Source organism: Sminthopsis crassicaudata, chromosome 1 (assembly GCF_048593235.1).
Source record: "Sminthopsis crassicaudata isolate SCR6 chromosome 1, ASM4859323v1, whole genome shotgun sequence".
Lineage (NCBI taxonomy): Eukaryota > Metazoa > Chordata > Mammalia > Dasyuromorphia > Dasyuridae > Sminthopsis > Sminthopsis crassicaudata.
In genome coordinates, this window is record NC_133617.1 from 218,544,814 (window position 1) to 218,570,226 (window position 25,413).

Genomic DNA, 25,413 nt, shown 5'->3' on the forward strand with positions numbered 1-25,413 from the left:
ATTATTTTAATAGGATAATATTACCAGCTTAGGTAACATACATTAATTGATCAATTTTATTGATCTTACACTGGTGATCTATTTTTTTCTACACGATTCATTTTCTTTTTTCTTTTCTGGCTTTTTTTTTTTTTTTAAAGACAATTGGGGTTCAGTGATTTATCCAGGGTCACACAGCTAGGATGTGTTAAGTGTCTGAGGCTAGTTTTGAACTCAGATTCTCCTGGCGCTCTATCCATTGAGCCACCTAACTGTCCTCACAATTCATTTTCTCTTAAACTCTTATCTCCACTGATTTAACTCTCCCTTTTTAAAAAATAAGCTTTATTTAGGTGTTTTGGTTTTTATATTACAAACATTTATGTATTTCCTGAGCTCCCTGAGAGCTCTCTTTGTAAGAGAAGTAAAACAGTTAAGCAAAATTAATACTAAAAGAACCTCAGAAAATTCATATAACCTTGAGTTAGAAATTTTTCTCCCTCTCTTTTCCCTAATCCCCTCTTCAAGATAGCCAGCATTGGGGCAGCTAGGTGGTGCAGTGGATAGAGCACAAGCTTTGAATTCAGGAGGACCCAAGTTCAAATCTGGTCTCAGATACTTAATATGTCCTAGCCTGTATGACCCTGGGCAAGTCACTTAACCCTGGTGGGGGGGGAAGGGGGGAAGATAGCAAGCAATGTGATTAAACATGTACAATTCTACTAAACACATTTCCATATTTGTCATGCTGCACAAGAAAAATCAGATCAAAAGGGGAAAAACATTAAAAGGGAAAAAAACAAGCAAACAATAGCAACAACAATAACAGGCAAAAATACTATGCTTTGATTCACATTCAGTCTTTGTAGTTTTCTCTCTGAATTCAGATGGCACTTTTCATCATAAGTCTTTTGGAATTGCCTTCAATCACCTTATTGTTGAAAAGAGCCACATCCATCACGGTTGATTTGATCTCATTTTTTATGTATTTCTAGTAGTAGTTTTAATTGGGTCAAAGGACAAGCACTGTTTAGTAACTTAAGCTCTCCCGGATCATGATTGTACTCATTCACAGGTCTGCCCAACAGTGCATCATTATGCCTCTTTTCACTTGCTCCTCTAATATCTATCATTTTCCATTTTTGTCATCCTCAACCACTTTGATGCATTGTATCTCAATTGCTTTAATTTGAATTTCACTAGTAGTGACTTTATAGATAATTCTGGGTTTCTTTCCCTTGTGAAGTACCTTTTTACCTCTCTTAGACCAATTGATAAATGGCTCTTATTTGTATACATTTGAATAACTCCTCTTGAAAATTAGAACTTTTCCAGAGAAGTTTGTTAAAAATACTTTCCCCAGCCAATTGTATACTTTTTAATTTTAGCTTTATTAGATTTGTTTGCCTAAAACCTTTTGATTTTTTTTTTTTTTTTTTTTTTTTTTTTTGTAGTCAAAATTACCTTTTTTGTCTTCTGTGATCCTCTCCCTTGTTTGGCCCCAAACTTTTCTCATAAACATAGATTTGATAGGTAGTTTTTTTTTTCCATATTATTCCATTTACAACAAAAGGTTTATAACCACATACCATTTGAAGCTTTTCTTTATCTAAGGAGATAATTTGAACTATGTGCTTGTTCATATTACTAAGCTCCTGATCTCAAGTAATAGTAACAAGATCAAAAATACTTTAACTTTCTTTGCAGATGGAAAAAAGAGATGATCCTTTTTCTGTTGACATTAAGCAAGTATTACTGAATATGAGAAAATATCGAATGGGACTTATTCAGACACCAGATCAACTAAGATTTTCATATATGGCTGTAATAGAAGGAGCAAAATTTATAATGGGAGATTCAAATATACAGGTAAACTTTATAAGCAGACTTTGCAGGCAGGGCAGTACTTAATTTGATCATTAGTTATATTGGTAAATAACAGTGGTTTCACCTGTACATTATCACAACTCAATTAGATAACTTATTGTCAAAAGATGTTTTGTGCTATGTATTAGGATATATGATATTAATATAAACTATTAAGCAAATATCATTCAACTAATCCTTACATTCCTTGCCTTGAATTCTAATCTTGAACATATTGATGTCAGACTCTAATTTACTAATCTAGTAAATTTCCTATACTGTGAAGCTATAAACTGGCTTAGTATTTTTCATGATTCCCAGCCATATGTGGAATGTTTATTAGAAACCCTCTAAAGTTTTACTACCAGATTATCTATTTTGATGAATGTTTTAGTATCTAGTAACTCAGGTTATATGTATCATAGGAATCATAGAAGTTAGAACTGCAAGGAATCTAAATCAACTAGTCCAACTTTTTTCTGTTACGTACAAATGAAGAAATGAGGCTGAGAAGTTAATTGATTTGCTTGAAGTCATGCAACTATTATGTGACAGATTTAGGGCTAGAACCTAGATCCTCAAGGCCTGTAATATTTCACTATGTTTCTTTTTAGGTAGGATTAGTTAAATTAAGCAAAGTATATTTCATGTAACTTAGGGGCAAGACATTTATTGAAATGAAAGGTAACACAGTGACTAAAGTGCTGGGCCTGAAGTCAAGCACTCAGTAGCTACGTGAGACAAATCATTTTTCCTTTGTCTCAGTTTTCTTAACTGTAAAGTAGAAGTAATAATAATATCTTCCTCATAGAGTTATTATGAGGATCAGATGAGATTTTTTAAGTGCTTAGCATAGAGCCTGGCATATAGAAAGTTCTATGTAAATAGTTATTTACTCTCTCTCTACTCTCATTTATAAATGTTAAAGTTTCTGGTTTTATTTTGGCTTTTTGATTAAGATAGACTCTCATTCTTGATTAAGATATGCTATATAGTAGACATTTTAAAACTTCTAAAATAGTATTAAGGGAAAATGATGTCTGTAGAGGACCATGTTTGTATAACGTGGCATTTTTATCTGGACACACAAAAAGGAAATGTTATCCATGGAATCAGATAACTTTAAAAAAAAATTTTTTTCCAAAAATTAAATACTTTCTTAGAATTAGACGTTTAAAAGTGATAGTAATGAATGATTCATATAGAGAAGCATGTCTAGTGTATACCTTCCTATGTATCTACTTCCAATAGAATGGAAGTGGAAAAGTGGTTTTATTTGAGAAAGTGATTTTTTTCTCATGTCTGAAGGAATTAAACATTTTATTTGCCTTTACTTCAGATACGTAAAATGGCTCTGCCACAAAGCCAAAGTGGCCTGACATTTCTCTGTAACTTTTTTGTATTTCATTCCCTCGCTTCTATACTTGTAAACAAGCTGAAGAAATATGGAGAAAAAAAAAAACACACAAGCTCTCTTCTTTAGATATGTGATGACCAGTACCAGTAGGTGTACTGAGAGTAAGGTGGATGGTTTTGATGTGTCCACATATTCTTATTCTACATTTCTAAAATGACTGGTCACAGTTTGATACAGGGATCAGACATTCTGTCTTGACTTCATTAGCATACTTCTCTAAAAAGTTTAGCTAATGACTATACAAAGTGTCCATTTGAAAATGTGCTGTGGTGTATAGAAAGTGAGCAAAAAGATCTCTGATCTTCTCGTGATTTAATTTACACTGGTTTAGTGAGTTTCTGAAAAGTGACATCTGCAACTTTGGGGAGAGGTGTAGTTTTCTCTGCTTTGTGATACATCTGCAGCTGTCAGCTGTAATATACTAACTTTAATCATCCTGAATTAAGATGTATACCTCAAGATCCAATCTTGCAGATCTCCTCCTTACTCCCATCCTTTTCTTTATTTTCTTCTCTTCCTTTGTAGTTTAGAAACGTGTGTGTGTGTGTGTGTGTGTGTGTGTGTGTGTGTGTGTGTGTGATTATATAATTGGTTTGTTCATAAAATTATCTTACTTGGAAGCTCATTGTTTTCCCAACTTTAAAAAATAATTATAGAGATGCTAAGGACATCGTTGGTCTATCTGAATTTTTAATATTATTATCTTTACATTGTTACATGAAATAATAGTTTCGTTGGCAATTCCCATTCTAAGGTACTTAATTTACCTCTTCTCATAAATGTTAGCTTGAAAAAGTGGATATATCTATTATTATGTGTGGGTTTATTGGTTATCTCTGTAGAGGAAATTAAGATGAATGTTGGATCTGTAGAATTTTAGTAATCTCAAAGGATGTATCCTTTTTATTGTTGCACACATAGTAATTGATAGTCTAATTTCTCAATTGTGTTTTAAAGGATATTTCCTTTAGGGAAGCCTCTGTGATGGTGATGACCTTGATCTACCGGGAGAAATCTAGGCAATTCTCAGTTGTGATATGAACTGGTAATTAGTATCACTAATTGTAGTCCATGATTTTCAGTATACTCAGGTAAATTATTTAGATCAGCAGATCTCCAATCTCAGGACTTGACCTTTTTGTTTATATGGATTTTATCTACTGATAATTATTTTATTAGAAATTAGAACAATTTGGTATTATGAAAATACTTTTGACTGCATGGGACTCCCTTAAGGAATCTCAGGGACCCCCTCCATCAATCAAGTCAGTCATTAAACAATTATTAAACCCCTGTTTTGTGCCATGTACTTTGCTGAGCACTAAGAATACTTAGGTAAAAGATAAGACTGAAAGACTGCCCTCAAGGAATTCAGAGTTTACTAGGGAAGGTACATGGTCTGAGAATTCATGAAGTCTTACAGCTGGGCACTCTCTTAAATGGAAGATGTTGGAGTTTTCTGATGTCTCTCCTCTGCCATCATATAATTCAGCACTGTACCCCTTCAAATACTTTCTTTGCATTGTAAAGCTTTAGTATCTTAACTTCAAAAACAAACAGCATCAAAATCAAGCAAGTTTCTTTTTGGCTTAGTTGTATTCTATAGCTGCTTTTCCTTCAGATAAATAGCAGATCTTGAATTCCAGATTTTTACAAATTCTTTCCTAAGATTAAATATTCTTTTTCATCATTTTCTTAGTTGATACTCCTAGATGACAGATTGAGAATTTGTTCTGTATTCTGGGAATTGGTCCAGTAAGGTTTTATTTCTGGAATTTATGCCTCTTACTGGAATTTTTACTTTTGTCCAAGTAGAAAGCCAGGCTCAATGAAGGGCAAAATAATACCTCAGATTTATCCATGTATATTCTGGGAACTGTTTAGCATTCTTATTGGGTACCTTACTTTAGCCAAATGTAAATAGCTATTTTGTTATTTGTTCTCTTATCTCCCTGTTTTAACAACTTTCTCACCAGTAGGGCTGAATGGGGGGGGGGGAGTGAGGGGATTGTAAGAATCAGTGAGCATTTATTCAGCTCTTACTAAATTCCAAACACTGCTAAGCATTGGAAACACATACACAAAAAAAGGAAAAAATCAGTTTTATAATAAATTTTAGTTATACAAGATATGATTATGAGTACTTTATTGTGTAATGACCTACACAGCAGATATTATGGTGATAGAATTTCCCATAAGTAGTACTCATTGAAATACATGACATAAATCTTGGTTGTGCTGTATTTTCTATGTTAGTAAAAAATGATGCAGAAAGAAAGAAAAATCATTGTTGTTGTTGCTTATATTACTTAAGGCATCATTATAATTGTGTTAACAGACTGTGATTCAGTTAAATTTTTAAAAATATGACTCATCTTCTTACTGCCAAAAAAGACAAGCTCTTTTGACATAAAGAATTATTTTCCATTCTAAGCAAACCTAAAAAATCCTAAGTTGTAAGAGTAACTTCATCATTCTAAACCAAAGTCTTAATTATACTGTTTATTATCCTCTTAATCTATGAGCATTTATTAAAATACCTACTGGATGACCTGCATTATTTTAGCCTTTGAGGATACAAATTAAAAACAAGAAATATTACTTTCCTTCCAGGAACCTACATTATATAGGAATAGAAAACATACTGCAAAAAATATGAGGGGAGAGGGGGAGCTTGGCAGCTAGAGAAATTTCAGGCTTTGGAAAGGGTTGCTTGAGGAGAACTTTGAAGAAAGTAGAATTCTAAGATGTTGGGAGTGAAGTGAGAATGCATTCTAGAAGGATCCCCATTGCAAAGGTACAGACTGGAATGTTGTGTGTAAGGAACAACAAGAATGCCAGATTAACTGGAATGTAGGATATAGAAAGGGAAGTAATATTTACTGAAGTTAGCAAGTTGGATCGGAATTAGGTTATGAAGAGCTGAAATTTAAACAGAGGGGCTTATTTGATCTTGAGGTACTATTTACAGGAGCTATTAGAGTTTCTGGAGTTGGAGGAGTGACATGATTAGGTATATACCTTAAAATCACTTGGAGATGGGAGATGCTTGAGACAGATAACAAATTAGCAGGCTATTTTATTCGTTCCAATGAGAGGTAATAAAAGCCTAAGTTTGAATTGTTTTGTAGAGTAAAGAGGTTAAGATTATAATGACTGCCTTAGTGTACTGTATTTTTAATGTTGATATTCTACAACTGGACATTGTTATATTTCACATAGACTTCTAGAAAAGTATAGATAGTTCAGATAATCTTTTTTAGTTGTTAAAGCATAGTGGGAGAACCCTACCAGATTTGGGCCAAACCTTTTAACTTATTACAAATTGATCACATCTAGACTTATTCACATTGTTTTATTAGTCTAGTGCATGGCAGCCTTTGTTCATATCAAAAGATATTGGAATATTATGTTTTATATTCTTCATTAATTATATTAGTTATGTGGCACAATAGAGTACCAGGCCTGGTCATCTTTCTAAATTCAAATCTGGTCTCAAACATATAGTCACTAGATGTGTTAACCTTGTTTACCTCAGTTTCCTCATTTGTAAAATAAGCTGGAGAAGGAAATGGTGAACCATTCTAGTATCTTTGCCAAGAAAACTCCAAATAGGATCACAAAGAGTTGGACACAACTGAACAACAAAGATTCCAAGCTTTAATTTCATAATGATATTTTCATTTTTATGTACCGTTTTAAGGTCAGGCTCAGGAAATTGAGATTCAAAATAGTTAAATGACTTCTACTAGATTCCAAGGCATAATTTGAGTCTATAACTTCCCAGCCCATGTACATTTGTCTATCTACTGTGCCAGGCTATCTGTCACCAAAAAAAGCACTTTAATATGTTGTTCCACTTAAGTTTCATAATAGCCCTATGGGGCATATTGCCCAAGTATTATAAACCTCATTTTATAGATGAGGAACTAGAGGCTTAGTAGTTATGTTAATAAACTATAGAATAATAGGTAACCATCCTCTTTGCTGCTAGCAAATTCCTGACTTTTTGCTAAAAGGATAGCTAAAAGGATCTCAGAATCTTACCCAGGTTTATCTCTTTGTTTCTCAGTTTGTTTGGTGATACATACCTTTGGCAAATATACATCATTCTGTTTTTACTCCTTCGTATTGATAATCATAGCATTATTGAACAAAGTTATCTTTCTTATCATTTCTATATAGGAATCTTGCATGAACTTTATTGATGAGAAACTCATTTCCAAGTCACATGTTTTTTATTCCAACAAAACAGTTACTTTCAGTGGATTTGTGGTAGATTTTATAACTTATGTAGGCCTTTTCCTCCTATGTGATTTGTTTTCTTCCATAAATCCAACACAGAGGATCCAACATATTAAGAACCTTCTTCTAGAGCTTTGTGAATTACAGTGATTTATCACTGGAACGTTTGGGTCTGAGCCTTCAATATATCATTGCTCACTCTTACTACTTCTTCTAATCATACATTTAATTCGTAATTTCTCTTTACAACTTTATGAATGAGTCTAAAATCTAAAGAGAATTGTTATCTTTGACTGCCATTGTCTCACTTAGCAAATAAGTCTGTTGACTTAATCAATTTTATGGCTCTTTGAGCTTCCTTATTATTGATTTACACTGATTATGAAATTTTTTATATAACTTAATATCATCTTTTTCTCCATCCTTTTTCCATTGATCAGGATTAATTAATTAATTAATTGATCAGGATGAATCACTTGTTTAAGGAGATCAAGTGTGATTTTATCATTATATGCCAACTTTTTTTTTCTCATTTTAATCTTTGTTTAACTAAATTGTAAATCTTAACTATACACAGGCAGCTGATTTGGGAATGAGTCCAATATCAATAATATGTCATTTCTTCTCTCTTAAAATATAAATTTTATTTTGGGAGATAGCATTATACCCAGTGCCTTTTTTTCCCAAAGAAGGTATTCATTGCCATATGTAAGCATAAGTTGTGTAATCTACAGATTGTTGACCTTTCTCCTGTCTTATTCTAAAATCTTATTTCTAACATATTCTTTACCATCTTTATATAGTTCCACTTTTTTTCAGTCGATATATTTGTATTTGTTCATTTAGTTTTGAGGTCTTAACAGATTTTATATATATAAATTTATTTTTCTTTTCACTATGTACTGTAGGTGTTAATTTATATTTAAAATAATTTTCACAGTGGTTTCTCTGTAGATATTTAACCAAGATGAACAAATATTTCATGAAATGTTTCTTTTTGCTTTTCGATGCACAAGACCAATTCTACCAGCTTCCTTAATTGCCTCTCTTTGAAGAGAATTTGTGATACATTACATCAGATAGCTACAATTTCCCATTTCACTGTATAGAGAAATTGTCAAGATTGTTACATTTCATCCAGTAATATGTCTATTTATTGGTCACTTAATAAATCTATCATAACAGCCTAATTGATTAGTTGATGTTCAAGCAGTCTAAAACTGTGTGGTTAGTAGAAGCTATTTATAGAAGCAGATTGCACAGGGATAGTGGGCATTTATATTTTATATTTTTCTTTGATGTTTGCCCTTGCCAACCATTTTATTATCACATAGGCAACCTGCTAATGAAGACCCTTTCTATATGTAGCTAGCTTCCTTGAAAAGCAAACTAAAATCTGTTTCTAAAGCTATATATTCAAAACTTTTCCAACTTAATATAACTTGTCAAAACTTTTCATTCTTCATGTCATGGCCTTCGAAGAATTCTTCACTTCTGACCTCAACATAACATTTTCACTCTGTCTCTCTTTTTTTTGTTTGTTTGCATTTTGTTTTCATTCTCATTTTTTCTTCCTACTTGAACTGATTTTTCTTGTGCAGCAAGGTCACTAAATAAATATGTATACATATATTGGATTTAACATATATTTTAACATATCTAACATGTATTGAACTACCTGCCAGCCAGGGAAGGGGTTGGAAAGAAGGAGGAGAAAATTTGGAACAAAAGGTTTGCAAGGGTCAATGTTGAAAAATTGCCAATGTATGTGTTTGTAAATAAAAAGCTTTAAAAGTGTTTAGAAATGTTTCAATTACTAAGGAAATATTGTGTGGTTTTCCATGTAAAAGACATTGTTTTATTTTCTCAAGAAAATCTTGAGCAAGTCATTTTACTTAGTAAATTATTAATAAACTACATTGGACAAGTTTAAAAAAAAAACAACTAAAAGGATTCTCCATTTCCACACTATAAGATGTGACAAAAGAAACCTCATTTTAATGAATAATTTGTGGTATTTTAGGATATTCACTGAGCTGAAGTTTCTTTAAGGAAAAAATGGGTGATTAAACAACGAATGAAATTTCAAGAGAAAAATTTAAAACTAAAAAATAAAAACCTATTCTTAACATATTTTTTTTCCTCTTGCTTTTCACCATGGCAGCAGTAACCATTGTTATGATGGAAGTATTGCAGTAACAGATGATGCTGCCTGTTGTCAGCTACTGGGGCCTGGAAACTTTAAGGAAGTTTTTCCCAATCCAGCAATAGGCTAGTTCTTAGGTCTTTGAGTTTGCTGTAAGACAAACCAGACAGCACACCTAGATTAAGAAGCTGGCAGATGACCTATCACCATTTGATCATGCCAAATGTTTCATTTTCATTACCACTAGAAAGTGAGAAATCTCTTTAGTACTTCAATAACAAAATTTTCTAACTAGATACTTACTATATATATACTTACTAAATATGTATACTTACACTAAATACTTGTAAGTATTGTTGTGAGATTCAGTATAATTTTTTTAGACAAATGACTCATTTAAAAAAAAAAAAAAAAGGAAGTGTTGTTACCCTTAGGTATAATTGGTGAGGTATTCTAAATTAATAAAGTGTCTAATATTGTACTTTTTAAAACATTGATTTTTTTTTTTAGGTTCCATGTTGCACTTCACTTTTCTTCCCATTTAGAAATAATGGAAAGAACTTTGTAAAAAAGATGAGGTGTTTTATTAACCTCCATTTTTCTCCCCTTTAGAAACGATGGAAAGAACTTTCCAATGAAGATGAGGTACCTAACTATGAACATTCACCACCTCATCCAATAATTACTGGAAAGTACAATGGGAATAGAATGGCATTAGAAGAAGATGAAAAAAGTGACAAAATAAACCTTACAGAACTCTCCACCAAGATGCAAGATACTATGGAAGAGAGCACTGAAAGGTAAGTTTTGTGAGCCTATTATTATAGAAGATGTAAAAGAAGTATAAGCACAGCCCATATTTTCAAGGAATTTAAATTTTATTTAGGAGATAAAGTCTTATAGAACAGTCTAGAATACTAGATTAAATGCAAATAGTTTCATGGGCTGACTTTTGACTTATACCAGAATCACATATCCTAGTATGTTTGAACTGCAATTATAATGTAATTAATTTTACTACTTCACTAAGGTAAATAGTTCATTTTCATTTACCTGAATTTTGAAGTTGTGTACTTTTTATTTTACTGACAGAGATGTATAAAAATTGAATACATTTTATCATGGGTTCTGCATGTGAGCTGAGAATTATCACTGTTTTATCTTGTATATTAATCCTGGAGTCTGATTTGAAGGGTTTTTAACTTAAAAAATATGCAGCCTTAATGAGCCCAATATGATATAGATACCCCTCACGTTTATCATAAGAATAGGTTGATAATTCTCATAGATTGTCTCATATATGCAAATCTGTCTACATCTTTTACAACTATTCAACTTCAAACATTCATAATCACACATGTTACATAATATGTGATATTAGAATGGCTCTTAACTGGTCTTTCAGTATCCAGGATTTCTCTGCAATCTCTCCCTCTTAGACTTTTCCCCCTTTCCCCAGGTAGTTTTCATAAAATCTCAGAATCTCTGTGTTAGAAGGGAATTCAGAAGTCATCTTAGCTGACTTGTATCCAAATAAGAATCTACTGTATATCATACCCAATAAGTTAAAAGAGTACCAGTTAATACCAGTTAAAAGAGAATATCTTCTTCACAAGGCATTCCATTTCACTTTTTCCTATCTCTATTTGTTTTAGGAACTTTTTGTTGCTATTAAACATAGATTGGCCTCTCTAGCCTTCATTCCCTTCTCTTAGTTCCACAGGGCCAAGCAGAATGGACTTCCTTTCTAACACACTGCTCTAATCATATTCTTTCACTTAATTACCCTCATTGGCTCTCATGTTGAACTTGCAACCAAAGGGATAATTTAATTCAGATGATAACTCTGTGAGCAGGAGCAAATCACTTCTCTTAGCATCATCAAGTATTCAGTCATCAAGCATTCTTTAAGTGCTTACTGTGTCCCAGAGAACATCTTATGGGCTTGGCATATAAAGAAACAGAACATTAGTTCTTATTCTCAAGAAGCTCCCATTTTGGTAAGGGAGATGTATTGAAATAAGTACATAAAAGATACATGGAATATAAGAGAGTCTAAGAAATATATATCATGATGATTATCTACTTTACAGACTTGAGAAAATGTCACTACAGTGTTGCACAGAGTTCAATTACTGAGAGGCAAAGCTGGGAAAGGAATAATCACTTCTACCTTCCTTCTGCTTTTGATACCTGTTACATGTATGAATGTGAGCAAATCATTTAATCTCTTGCATCTGAAGTTTCTTCATCTGTACCATATGGATAATTTTATTTGTGTCATCTACTTTTTAGTGTTTTTTTGTGAGCAAAGTTGTTTGTAAATCTTAAACTAATATACATATCTAAACAAAATGTGAGGAAATATTATTTACTCCTACTTTTTTTTTTAGCACTTAACTCTTCAATTCCTTGCGTAACTTTTTCATTTCCACAAGCTTTTATTTGTATTTACAAATTTCTTTACCCAGTATTAATTTTTCTTCAGTTATTCAAATATATCATATGTCCATTTGAAAATATTTTGTATTATTTGTCTTATTTTTTTCACATTCACACTATTTCTGGTACTCATGCAGTCCTGGTCTCCAATCATCATGGTTGTATTGGTGCTCTGCTTTGTTTCTTTTTCTATTCTGATTAGTGTTTATGATCTTACTTTTTTTAGTGACTTTTATTTTAGCTGTCCAATCTGTCACCATCCTTAATCTCCATGAAGAGCCATGAATATCATGTTTTTCTCTTTTTTATGCACAGTGTTTTAGCTTTAGTAGGCACTTTTGAAGTGAATTGAGTTTTGTGGAACTACAATATTCTGATTTTTCTCCTACTTCTTGAGCTTTTTCTTTCCAGACATCTCTATTTAAATATCCCTTTACCATATTAAGTTCACCATTATCTCTACTGTACTGATCTTCTTCATCCTTTCCCTTTAAACTTATATATTGCTCTTGCCATTCTTGGATTCACCCATCCTTAAAACCATTATCCTTGATTTTCTTCCACCTGTACCATATCCAATTAAGCACAATTCCTGCTATTTCTCTATATTAGTTAATATAAAATAGTTAATATAATATGTGATATAAAATGAAACAAGAGAAATCAATGATTCCATGAGTCAGCAAGAAATTTTAGAACAAAATCAAGATTGGTGAAATATTTTTAATATAAACATCTAATCACAAATGGTTAACCTAGAATCAAATGAGTTAAAATCCAATTCATACTCATTAAGCTTAAAAAAAAAAAGTATTTAATGCATACAAAAAGATTTCATTCAAGTTCTAGGGAACTATAGCTGGGTTCACATAGGATCTTACAGGTTCCATTAAAAGTGGAAAGGACTTAAGAGAAGGTTAGAAAGGTAATTGTATTTGAGTAATTTGAAAGAGTTATAGCATGATGTGTAGTACAAACATTCAAAGGCAGAAGAAACATTCCTTTGGAATCAAATAGTATTGAGGGAGATAAATCAGAAAAACATATCTTGAAAGTGGATTGGTTGTATTCTGAGGGAGTTAAGAGGAGAAAGAAAAGTAAGGAGAAATATATTAGTTTAGAAATAAGGGGAAAGGGGGTGAATATAGCAAGTTTTATTCACTTGCTACTTATAATCTGAGAGTTTAAGAAGAGTATACAAACATGAAGGAAGGAATGGGGAGTATCCATTAGAGGAACTTCATTTTTATCTAAAACAGAAAAGGAAGGTTTGGACACTTGCACCATAGTGTGGAACTGTATCAGTGTTAACAAGAAACAGACAGAAATGGATGGAGAATTAAGAGGAAAGATGATAATAAAATACCTAAATACCAGGAAGAAAATAAATAAGCTTTGTCATTCAGAATTGAGCACAATTTCAATATTAAAAAACTACATAATCTAGTAAAATTTCTGTATGTATATAATAATAATAAAAAATAAGAACTGTTCATATGTTTATAGTGGAGTTTATAAAACATTTTCATTACAACCCTTTTGTGACATAGGCAGTATTATTCCCAACTTACAGTTGAAGAAATAATCTCAGAGGATAGTGACTTTTTCATGGTCATATAGCAAGCAAGGATAAAATGTAGGATTCAAAGCATTGTTTTCAGTGTACCAAAGAGTCACATTTTATCTTCATAAGTTTATATATGATGTCTTGTCACATGACTTAAAATTTGCATGTCCCTTTCTTTACAATGTCTTTTATGGATGGTCTAGAAAAATTCTACCATATCACTTTTATACTAAGATGTTTCAGTATATATATTATACATTAGAACCAGTATTTTAACCCAGGCTTTCTTTAATTGCCAAGTTCGGTGACATTAACCCTTCTTACTGTGTAAATTAAATGGTTTGATTCAAAGTGTTAGCTTTATTAAAGTTCTTACCTATGATTTGTATCTCAAACTGGGAATAGTCCTTATCTAACTGGAATCCTTAAACAATATTACTCTGATATAAAATGATTTTGAAGAAAGAAAAGATAGTTTTTTTATTATGCCCCGCTCCTTTCATAGAATGTCTCAGAATTGAATTTCTTTAAAACAAGGTTAGAACAGAACATAAATTTCAGAAAGCCAGAAAGATGATGAAAATCCTAAAATGATAAATCTGATGGTAAAAGAGTACTTTAAGGGGGGCAGCTACGTGGCACAGTGGATAGAGCACCAGCCCTGAATTCAGGAGGACCCGAGTTCAAATCTGGTCTCAGACACTTAACACTTCCAGCTGTGTGACCCTGGGCAAGTCACTTAACCCCAGCTTTAAAAAAAAAAAAAAAGAAAAGAGTACTTTAAGACTTGGCAATTGTCAGTGCTATAAAATTACCCATGCATATATCTTATAAATAAAAAGCTATAATTAAAAAAAAAAGTGCTTTAAATTCTTTTCTTGTACTAAAACTCCTGTTCCTCTGGCAAAACAAGAAAACCATACACACTTTACAAAAGTCTCAGCAAATCATAGCTTTGACTTAGCTCACAGTGGGATATAAAACTTGTAGAAATTGATTGCAATTTTCACATTAAGTATAAAGGTAATTTGGAGTCTCAAGGTTTTTTTTGTTTTTCCTTTATTCTCTTTTATCTTGAGTAAGCAGTAAAATTCAACTCAACTGTTTGCTTATGTATTTATTTTTTGTTTGTAGTGCTGTTCGGAAACGATACCGAGAGGACAGAAAAGCTAATACTGCTCAAAAGGTTCAACAGATGAAACAGAGGCTAAGTGAGACTGAACGAAAAAGAAAAAGGTGGTTATATTGGAAACCTATTCTCACTAAGATGGGGTTTGGTGCAGTCATTTTGGTTGGCGCTTTTGCTTGCTGGACATTGTATTCTCAGCAGCATTCTTACAAGTAAAATCTTAATTTGCACAGCAAGCTTCTGCACTAGTGGTTGATTGAGTTGCTGCTGCAGTTAATTGCTAGGGCTTTGTCTCTTAGCAGCAAGCTCCCTACTCGTACCTGAAAATGTCATAATAGAATAGACACCAACCAGATAAGTGATGGAAATCAGTCACAAATCAACATCTCAGGACTTTGACCTGCAGGTACTTCTGAAAACCAAACTGTAAACTGCTATATAAAATAAAGATGTTAATGTTTGTTTTCAAGAAGAGTTTATAATTATTATTTTTTTTATTTTATTTTATTTTATTTTTTTGCAAATGTGTTGATATACTTAAAAAGTTATATTTCTCCAAATTAAGCTGAAAAACCCTTGGCCAGCGGGATCTATCTATATAGGTTGTCTAGGTTTTAATTCATACACCTGATACAAGCAATAAACATTGTGGTTTTATCTACATTAAAACAAATGATCCTTAAAGATGTACATTATGTGTGATGTATTCTCAACATGGGCATCAACATTTTATATTCTTAGGATAAATATATTTTATAACTGCTTATTTAATCTCTCCTTTTGTAGTTAATTGTACTTTTGAAAAAAGCCCAGTTTGAAAAGATCTGTTACTGAAAAAAAAAATTATTTTAGAACTGAGTGTTCTGATTTGTGCATTAAATTAGATGTACCATATAGATTTTCATTATTACTAGAGATTTGGTATTGGTGATTAAAAGTCTGCCAAAGCAATTTTTACTGTATATTTTGCATCCTATTGTGTTTTGCTATTTCCCAAACTGAAAAATAATCCAAAAGCAATTCCCCCAAAAATCATTTAAAGAAAAATGCTGCTTATTGGGGACACTGTCAGGTAACTCTTAATCCAAACTGTAAGGATCTATAAAAATTTATTTTTCTAAACTTCATTATAAAAATATTTTCATAAGAATTTCAGTGATAATACATTAAAACTTTAATTGAAGGTAATTCACACAATTGAAGAACTAAAATATAAGCCACAAGCTTAATTCCAATCCAGTTTCATTTTCCTGAACTGAATGAAAAAATGAACATTTGGCCAAAATTTTTATGTTCTGAAGGGAATTTTAAGGTTTTCTGAAAGATTTGAACAAAAGATTAATTTTTACAACCTGACCGTGTCCCTTTAAATTCTTTATGCTATTGTTGGGAAAAAAAAAAAAGAAAAAAGAAAACTTTGGCTTTTAAAAACACATTGTTTTAATAGAAGCTATGTTCAGAGTTTAGAATGCTCTTCAGAGTGCTAGCTTTATTAAAGTTCCAACATTCCATTCAACTTTTAGCTTGTCTGTATTTTGTTGACTTTCAATTTACATCGCAAATATTTGGAATTTTCTGAGAAATATAGTCTAGATAAACATCTTTAAATGTTTTGGTTGAAATCTATAATATAGATTGTAGGTGGTACAGCTATTTATTAAATAAGGGTTTTTTTGAACTTGTGCCTGTGTCCTAATTCAGTATTGTTTTCTTTAAATTTTTTAGTTAAGAGGAGGCATATGCATTTTTACATTTCATCTGTTATGGTGCCAACACCATATATTTGGGGCATTATCCAAACCTAAATTTATTACCTGCATTATCTTTGCTTTCCACCTTGGTTTGTTTTTCTACTTTTGATTCAATGTTTGCAAAGTATATTTGGATCTCATGTTAGATGTTACATTAGATTTAGTTAACCAGCTGGAGTTGGGTTTGTTGATGAAAATTTTTTATAATGCTTACATTGGTGTAGTGGGGAAAGCACTGCATTTAGAGTCAAAACCTTGGATCTTGAGCAAGTCATATCCCTCACTTTCCTCATTTTCCTCTAAAATGGAGGGTTTAGATTAAATGGTTTCAAAGCTCTCTTCCAACTCTCAACCTATATGAGTCTGCATATATGTAGTTACTGCTAAAAAGACAGTATCTTTTGATATATTTAGAGTGGTTCATAATCCATTCATATCTTCACTATTTACATTACTCCCCATTTTGGAGTAATTCATAGTTCTAAGATATTTTTATTTCAACTTTCCTTATCATTCTTTGTGCTTACTTTGTTTAACATGTCCTTTGTGAGAACTAGTGTAGTCAGAACTCACTGGGCCCACCGGTGGGTCCTTACAAAGAATGAAATTGTCCTGGAAGAAGTTTACTTTTTTCTTGTGGAAATGCTGGAAAATCTATTGAGTTAGTCATGCCCCCAAACTTGAAAAATTATTGGAAGATTTTTATATGGACAACATTTATCAGTTTTGTCCCAGGGCAGCTGGGTAGTGCAAGAGTGCTGGGCCTGAAATCAGGAAGACTCCTATTGAGTTCAAATCTGGGCTCAGATACTTACTAGCTCTGTGACACTGGACAAGTCACTTAACCCTGTTTGTCTTATCTTACTCTTTTCTAAAATGAACCGGAAAAGGAAGTGGAAAACCACTCCAGTATCTTTGCCAAGAAAACCCCAAATGGGCTAACAAAGAGTCAGACATGACTGAAAACAACTTAAAATACAAATTCATAAAAATTTGTGGTAATGTGTTGATATCCTTGGAAGTTTGGCCATCATCATCATACAGAATTATTTATTAAATTAAGAAATGCATAGATACAATCAGTATATTATAGCAGAAAGAATATTAGATTTAGGGGGCAGCTAGGTGGCGCAGTGGATAGAGCACCAGCCCTGAATTCAGGAGGACCCAGTTCAAATGTGGTCTCAGACACTTCCTAGCTGTGTGGTCCTGGGCAAGTCACTTAACCAGCCTCAGGGGGAAAAAAAAGAATATTAGATTTAGAACCTCAGTTTGAATCCTACTCTACCTCTATGATCTTCATACCTTTCTAAGACTTAGTTTTCCTCACTGGAAAAATGAGGTTGTTGGATTTCTTGAGATTCAAAATTCCTTATAACTCTAAATCTATGAACCATTATCATCTACAAGTTTATATTTTGAGTTAGGAGTTTACAATTTAAGATGGACATTTCATTTTTTAGAATTAATATACTTAAGATTTATTCATCTCATTAGACATTCATTACACAGAGGTCTAAGAAAGTTAACTGTGTAGTTCTATTTTATTTAACTAGAATTGATTCCTTCGGTTAAAGAAGAAATAAGGAGAATAAACAATAGTTTATTCTGTTTGTTTTTTAGAATGCCTATTTACTCTGTTTTCCAGTTCATATCTGGGTGGTTTCCTATCAACCCTTGGTCATAGTCTTTGGCCTAATGCACAGTGGTCAAATGGATACATGATCTCATCATTATGGCTACTTCCTGCTTTGGTGTAAATTTCTCCCCAATCATACCTTCTCTTGGACAGTATATTATCAATGCACAAATCTGCCACAAAGGATCAATCTAGTATAATTGAACTTTCCTTTTACTCTTTTAATGTTTTTATGAATCCCAGTACAGTGCTCAGACCATGTGTTTACCTGCTCAGGCATGTTATCTTGTGTTCTTTCTATATAATCATTCCATCTCCTTTTCTGGTCCTTTCAACATCACATCTCTAATGCAAGTCAATGTTGATTTCTTTTGACTGAGAAAACAAATCAAGTGATAATAAATTTTATCAAAGGCCACTTTATATCAAATGACTGTTAATTCTTTCTTTTGTGTGTGTGTGTGTGTGTGGGTTTGCAATTGCTATAGTATGTTCTCCTTTCTTTTTTGGATTGCCCAATTTATTTGGGTTAATAGCCATGTTCCAATTCTAGTGCTTTATTATGAGGGTAAAGAAAATATGTCAAAATATTCTAATAACACAGTTTACAGTTATATTCATTTCATGTTCAGGAGGTTTGGAGAATAGTCCAAATGTTTTGCCTCTTGCTTTTCTTTATGTGTGCCCTAGTTCATCCCATTGGTCTTTTAGCATTTTTATCACAGAATGGCCAGGAGAAAGGAAAGGAAACGACAATATTAGTGACATTCATTCAACAAGTTTTTATTAAGTGCTTATTTACTGTATGCCAGGTCCTATGCTAGTCAAGTTATCCATTTAATGATAGCTTTGATCTGTCACACAGAGGTTATAACTTGCTTTACATGATATCTGGAGTCTCTATATGCATTTCTCTTATTTATCTGTGCTCTTCTTATCCTCTGTTGTGCTGAATAACATTTGTATAAATCTGTACTGATTTTTTTAAAAATACGTATTAAAAGTAGTTAGTTTGTATTAATAGGATACTACATTTTTTTTTTGCAATAATTTTTTGTTTGCTTTCAGCATCATTCGACCAGCTTGAGTGAGGCCTAGCATTTAGAGAGAAATCTCCTGATTCTTCTGCAGATAGAAATGTTCCTGCTGTTAATTCATAAAATGATATTCAAGGATTAGAGTCAAACCATTCTCAGAAAACTGAAAGAAACATTTTCATCTTTGTTTAATGTATGCTTTATAATAATTAGATTCAAACCTGAAGTTTTGATGAAATTCAGTAATCTTATTTACCATCCATTATACATATTAAATTCACATTGATGAATGCATTTCCTATGTAATCATCACTTTATAGGTGGCTATAAAGGAAACATGAACTACTAGGTTATATTATTGTGCACTAAACAGCAGAAATTGATATTTTCCCTTAAACTTTATTTTTGACCTGCAGATAAATCTATGAACAACTTAAAAAAACAAAATACAGCCATATAAGCCAAGTATCATCATATTTTAAGACTAATATCTCCTATTATGTACTTCTAGCAGAAATTGGAGTTCTATAGACTCAAGTCCACATCTTCTACCTTCTGCCAAGTCCAAGACTAGAGAGAGACAGTTGAAAGAAGAATAAGATAGAAGTAGATAAGTAGAAGATAATAGTTATTGGTTTGTCCATTCAGGGCCATAAAGAATTAGCCACATGCTTTGATCTAAGGCAGAATGAGCAGTCAAAATAATCTCATAGATTGTATCTAACTGGTTGGTGGATTCTGCTTTTTGTTCCTGATCTCAGGTGTTGCAAGTACTGCCAGTTTGGACTTAACAGAGGTGTGTATTCACAAAAAAACAGATCTGTATTATTAAACATATCAATCATAGTATTTCATGCTTTTAGTAGCCTGTATTTTAGGGTGAATTTGTTTTTTGTTTTGGGTTGTTTTGTTTGTATTTTGTTATTTAAATGATAACCAAATAAAAACACCTATTTTACCTATAGATAAAATTTTAGATTATGTGCATGCAAGAGGATTTTTTTTTATTTCTAGTCTGTCAAATTAGACAATAGAAAATCAAATTTTATGACTTTACATTAAGTATCTGATTATCTATTGGATCATCTATTATTGTGGGGCTAAAGAAAACTTTCATTCGTGTTTTTCTACAGTTTGTTGTTTGAGTTTGCTATTTGTTATGTGTATTTATCTTAGGAAATTATATTTAAGGATGACTTAAAAAGTTGTTGCCTTGCTAAGGATAAGGTACAAAATCAGCAGGGCTATCTCATTCAAATGTAAGAAATAAAGTGTACTCTCTCATCAACTTTTGGTTTAACAGGATAACTCATCAATTATTTATTGAATGCTTACCATGTGTTTAGTACTGGCATAGAAAATTAGTGGATAATTTAGGGAATATGAGTTCCTTTATTTTCATTGTTCTTTCCTAGAATGACTTTCTTGAAAGTTGTAGGTATTTTGAGCCCTGATATTTTCCTCCTCAGTAGTAAGATTTTCTTTAGCAGTTATGATATTCTAAGGACAACTCAAGAGTTAATTCTTCACAGGATTTTTCTTCTCCTAGTTTCCAGATAGTGTCCTCTTTGCAACGTGGATCCTTAAGATTTTTATTCTCCTTTGGGGAGCATTCAGTCATTTCTGATCCTTTTCCTCTAGTGTATTTTGTTTTCCCCTAATTAGTGGCATTTTTCAATGTAGTTACTGATTCACATAATAAACTTTGTCCAAAGGGCTTTGATATTATCACTCAATTCAAACTCAAATAGGAAAAAAATCTCTAAAAGTCCCTGCCCAAAATCAGGTTTGAAACATACAAAACTAGTAAGGACACATAATTGGAAAATGATATTTTTAAAATTTAGTTATCCTAATCAGAAAGTTGGTTTTACATTTGATATAGAATAGATTTAAAGAACTTAGTTATTAAAGCTACTTACATAGTTACCTGTAATTGATTCTAGTTATTTAATAAGTATATTATTTGAAGTTTTTAAATTTAGGACATCATTGACTTTTTTTTACTTCATGTTCTGTTTCAAGAAAATGGTGAATATATTTTTCCTCATGGCTAGCTTGTAGTAATATTTTTACAAAATATATAATCTTAATTCTGTTGATTTCTTGCCACCACCATTTTTTAAAAAAGGATACTTAGTCTTTGACTTGGGAAAGAGAGTCAGGTAGTTTTTTCCTATACAAAAATAATGCTTAGGGACTTTTGCACTTTGTCATCACTCTGGTATGAGCTTTGTATAAATGCCCAGGGGCAAAAAAATTGCCCCATGTAAGGTTTGACTTCTTATTGCAGATTTAAATCAAAAATCAGGATTTTTCCATTAATATATTTACTATTCAATTCAGAGTAAGGAAAATGGATGGTTTAATGAAATAAGTATCTTGCATAAATGCTTTATCCAAATATAAGAACCATTAACCATATTTGATTTAGTTTGATTTAATTTAACTAGCCATTTCATTTTCTCTTGTTGGGAGAAATAATCAAAATAGTAGCTTTAATTAACTAGTAATATGCTTTATTTGACAAAGTTAACTTTTAACTTGATTAATCTTACAGACAACAGATGTGTTGTATTGATACAATATATCAATAGAGAAAATGGAACTAAATTTTTTTAATGACTTTTGTCTGCCAGTCTCTGTTAAGTGTAGTAAATATATACATGAAATAGCTAACTTGAAATTTTTAATTAGATCAAGAGTAACGCAAAGGTTATAATAAATAGCACCATCTGTTGAAATTCAAATAGTAATTATTTTATAAAGAACCATAGTTCCACACACTCAAAAGGGAAAAATACCAGAGTAAAACTCTTCCACCATTACAGTAATCTCTGAATCAAAAAGAGTTTGTTTAAATGTTGTTCCTTTATTTATCTATCTATTTATTTGTTTATTTATTTATTTATTTTTGGTTATCAGAACTTTTAGTGGCTGCATGGAAGATGAATACAAATTATTCTTTACAACTAATCCTTATTGTACCTGCCACTTTAGATGTTGAGAATTCTTGGGAGATACATCTGTTAATGTTCCAAAACATTACTTAGAATCATCTATTTAAAGATGAGAGTTTCCATTAAATACTTGATTCTGGTCATGTTTGAACAGCAAAACAAAAGAATCTTTCTAAGCATGACACAAAGAAATAGGGTGGTGGTGTTTGCAGAATGAAGTAGATCTAAAATTTAGGAGGTTTGATTGGTCCAATTGTAAGTCTGGTGTGCTTCATTTATTTAGAGATACTGTAATAGAATATTTGCATTTTTGCAGGAGTAGACAATAGCATTAACCTGAATAAAAGTAAGGGGATTACTAATCTTCAAGAACATAGTAGTAGTATTTATCTCAAAATGAGCAGCACCATGGTATATGGGATACTCATGACAACTTTTTTTATCCTCAGGGATAATACCTTGCATATATTAGTCACTTAATAAATTTTCAATGACTATAAGTTGCACAGAAAAATGGCATCCTCCATGACGGAGGAAAACTCCTCACATGAGAGTTTAACTTTGCCACTGAAATCACAACTTCAATCCTTATACCTATTTTAAAGTCATTTCATCTGTTATCTATACTATATAACATGCTAGTTTGGACTCATGCTAATTTATTTTAGATTTTATATTAAACATAATAAATATCTTGATTTGTCCATGTCTATTTTTACACTAATAATTCATAAAATAAATAGAATCATCTGTGACATTAGAAACCCAAATTCTATGATTGTCAAATTAGTATTATTTACTACAGAGAAGGAAGCTAGCTAGTCAAAGTACACATCTTTTTAAAATATAAGCACCTTAAACTCACATTGACAACACTGTTATTGGATTAACATATAATAAATCCCAAAATGATAGAAAATTGGGCCAACACTAATATTGATAAACTGCTCCAGGCACCTAGTTTACATTTACAAAGCCCACTTGGCAGTATGTGAGGAAGATCATTATGGGATTTGAGAGGAAATGAAAAGGGGGGCTTCTCTAGTTTTTTTTTTTTTTTTGTTTTGTTTTGGTGATTTGCAAAGAGGAATTTAAATTACAATGTTTTGATGTAAGGTAGATGATGAGGAATTTTACTGTAGACAACTGGAACAATTAGTCTGATGATTGAATGTAGAATGTTGGAACACTTTAGTTGCTTTTTCTTTTCTTTTCTTTTTTTTTTTTTTTTTTTTTAAGTTCTTGTAAGTCATGTGCTTGTATGTGTCCATATGGGGGGAGGGGGTTAAATTTGTACCGAATTGGTGATTTTGTTTTATATTATGTTGTAGGCCAAGATTGACTGACACCTAAATCTTCATGATCTGTGAATGTTCTGAAGCTATAAATTTTGAACCATTGACATGCAAAGCAAGACCTGAAGCCCTCTCCAGGAATCAAAGTGAGGTTTGATAAATCTCTATAGAGTACCTCACAGTTATCTGTTTACAACGTAAACTATACATCCAGGGGACGAAGAGCACCCACCAGCAAGAAGACTTTGCAAAACTTATAAATTTGATGTATTAAGTGTTTTTTAAATGCTTGTAAGAACTGTAGAAAGATGTAAAAGGAACAAAATAGGAGAGAATACTTTGTAATGTACTGCCATTCTTACTGTATTTTTATACGTTTTGGGCAGCATTAAATATTTTTTTTTAACTGATGTGTTACTCTTTGTGCATTATGTTTAAAAAAATTTCTCCTCAATTTTTAAAATTTATTTTTGCCTTTGCACTTTTACAAATAGTGACTGGCGTTAAAATGGCATTTTAATATAGATGATGGAGACAGCTTCTGTTAATAGTTACTGGGAGCATGGCTGCTTAATGTAGTATTTGCATTTTGATGAACAAAAGAATCTGTCTGGGACCAGTAGTTGTAATCCTGTTTGTGAAGCGAAGAAATCTACCAATATAGATTGCAGTGGTGCTGACACTATTTCCCAAGTCAGTGGGACATAAATTATTACATATTACATTTTAGTAAACATGCTAAATGTAGCAGATGACACAAACCTGAGAGAGATTATCATCAAGATTAGAGATATGAACAATAAACTAATAAAGTGGACTAAGTAAAGATGAATGCAATGTCTTAGGTTACAATTCTCATCGTGACGTGGAAGAATAAGAATTAGATTTGTTCTTCTTGGCTTCCAATGGCAGAATTTTGAGCCAAATTTAGGCTTAATTTAAAAGTAAACATCTTTAGATGCCTAAAAATGGTATTCACTGACCGGAAATAATGAGTTTCTCATCATCATTTCACATTTGCACAAAAACTCAGACCTCAGATGCTGTCTGGCTCAACTCTCACCTAAGGAAAAATCACCTCTACATTATAAACTCAGGTGGATATCCAGTCATAAATACCTCCAGTAAGGAAGAATCCATCTCTAAAAGGCCATCACTTTTAAATAGTTCCAAATAAAGGTTGTTCTTTGTATGAAGCTTTAAAATTCATCTTTGTACCTTGTTCTTTAGTCATTTAGGATAAATCTTAATATTCTCTGCTAAATAATAACCCTTTATATGTGTGAAGATTGTTTTCTACCTGCTCCCTTACATCTCCCTGCTTAACATTTCACCTGATTCTTGTATGACCCCAAATCAAGAGAGACCTATAACCTGTCTTTTACATTTCCTTATATCCCCATCACTTAGCATGTACCTCATCTATTAAGTGCTTAATATATGCCCAATGATTCACTAATCATACTTCTTACCCTTTGGGTACTACTCTCTAGTTTATCAATGTCTTTTCTAAAATGTGCACAGAACTGAACATACTATTCTAGATGTAGTGTTATTAGGGAATGACAAAAGACTAAATTTCTTAAATGAATCATGATTCTCTTTATACAAAGATTACATTAATTTGCTTTGCTGACATTGTACAATTGACTTTTGTTGAAATTGCAAAGTGCACTAAAACCTGCAGTCTTTTTCCAGATGAACTGTGCAATCTTGCCATGACAGGTATTTTTGATTTTTGTGAATTTGTAATTTTTAAAACTTAAGTAAAACATTTTACATTTAATCCTATTTAGTTTCTTATTAGACTGAGTTTAATATTCTAACAAGTCAAGAGCTTTTTAGATTCTGTCATGTAGTATATTAGCTAACCCTCTCAGTTTTTAGAGACAGGTAGGTGACAAGGGATAAAGTGCTAAATTTAGAGTTAAAAAAACCTT

General features: G+C 31.9%; 1 protein-coding gene across 4 annotated transcripts in view; it reads left to right on the forward strand.

The window, feature by feature from the left end:
- Window positions 1-23,883, forward strand: part of PTPN2 (protein tyrosine phosphatase non-receptor type 2) — a 93,219-nt gene extending 69,336 nt beyond the window's left edge. For 2 of the 4 annotated variants that reach the window (XM_074274611.1, XM_074274614.1), the window contains exons 7-9: window positions 1,687-1,848; window positions 10,266-10,453; window positions 14,797-16,307. In XM_074274611.1, coding sequence (XP_074130712.1) covers window positions 1,687-1,848; window positions 10,266-10,453; window positions 14,797-15,007 — 561 coding nt within the window. In that variant the 3' untranslated portion in view covers window positions 15,008-16,307. Of the gene's footprint in view, window positions 1-1,686; window positions 1,849-10,265; window positions 10,454-14,796; window positions 16,308-19,979; window positions 20,015-23,509 lie in introns of those variants that run through there. The other 2 variants (XM_074274612.1, XM_074274613.1) reach the window with 2 other exon arrangements.
- The last annotated feature ends 1,530 nt before the right edge of the window (window positions 23,884-25,413 follow it).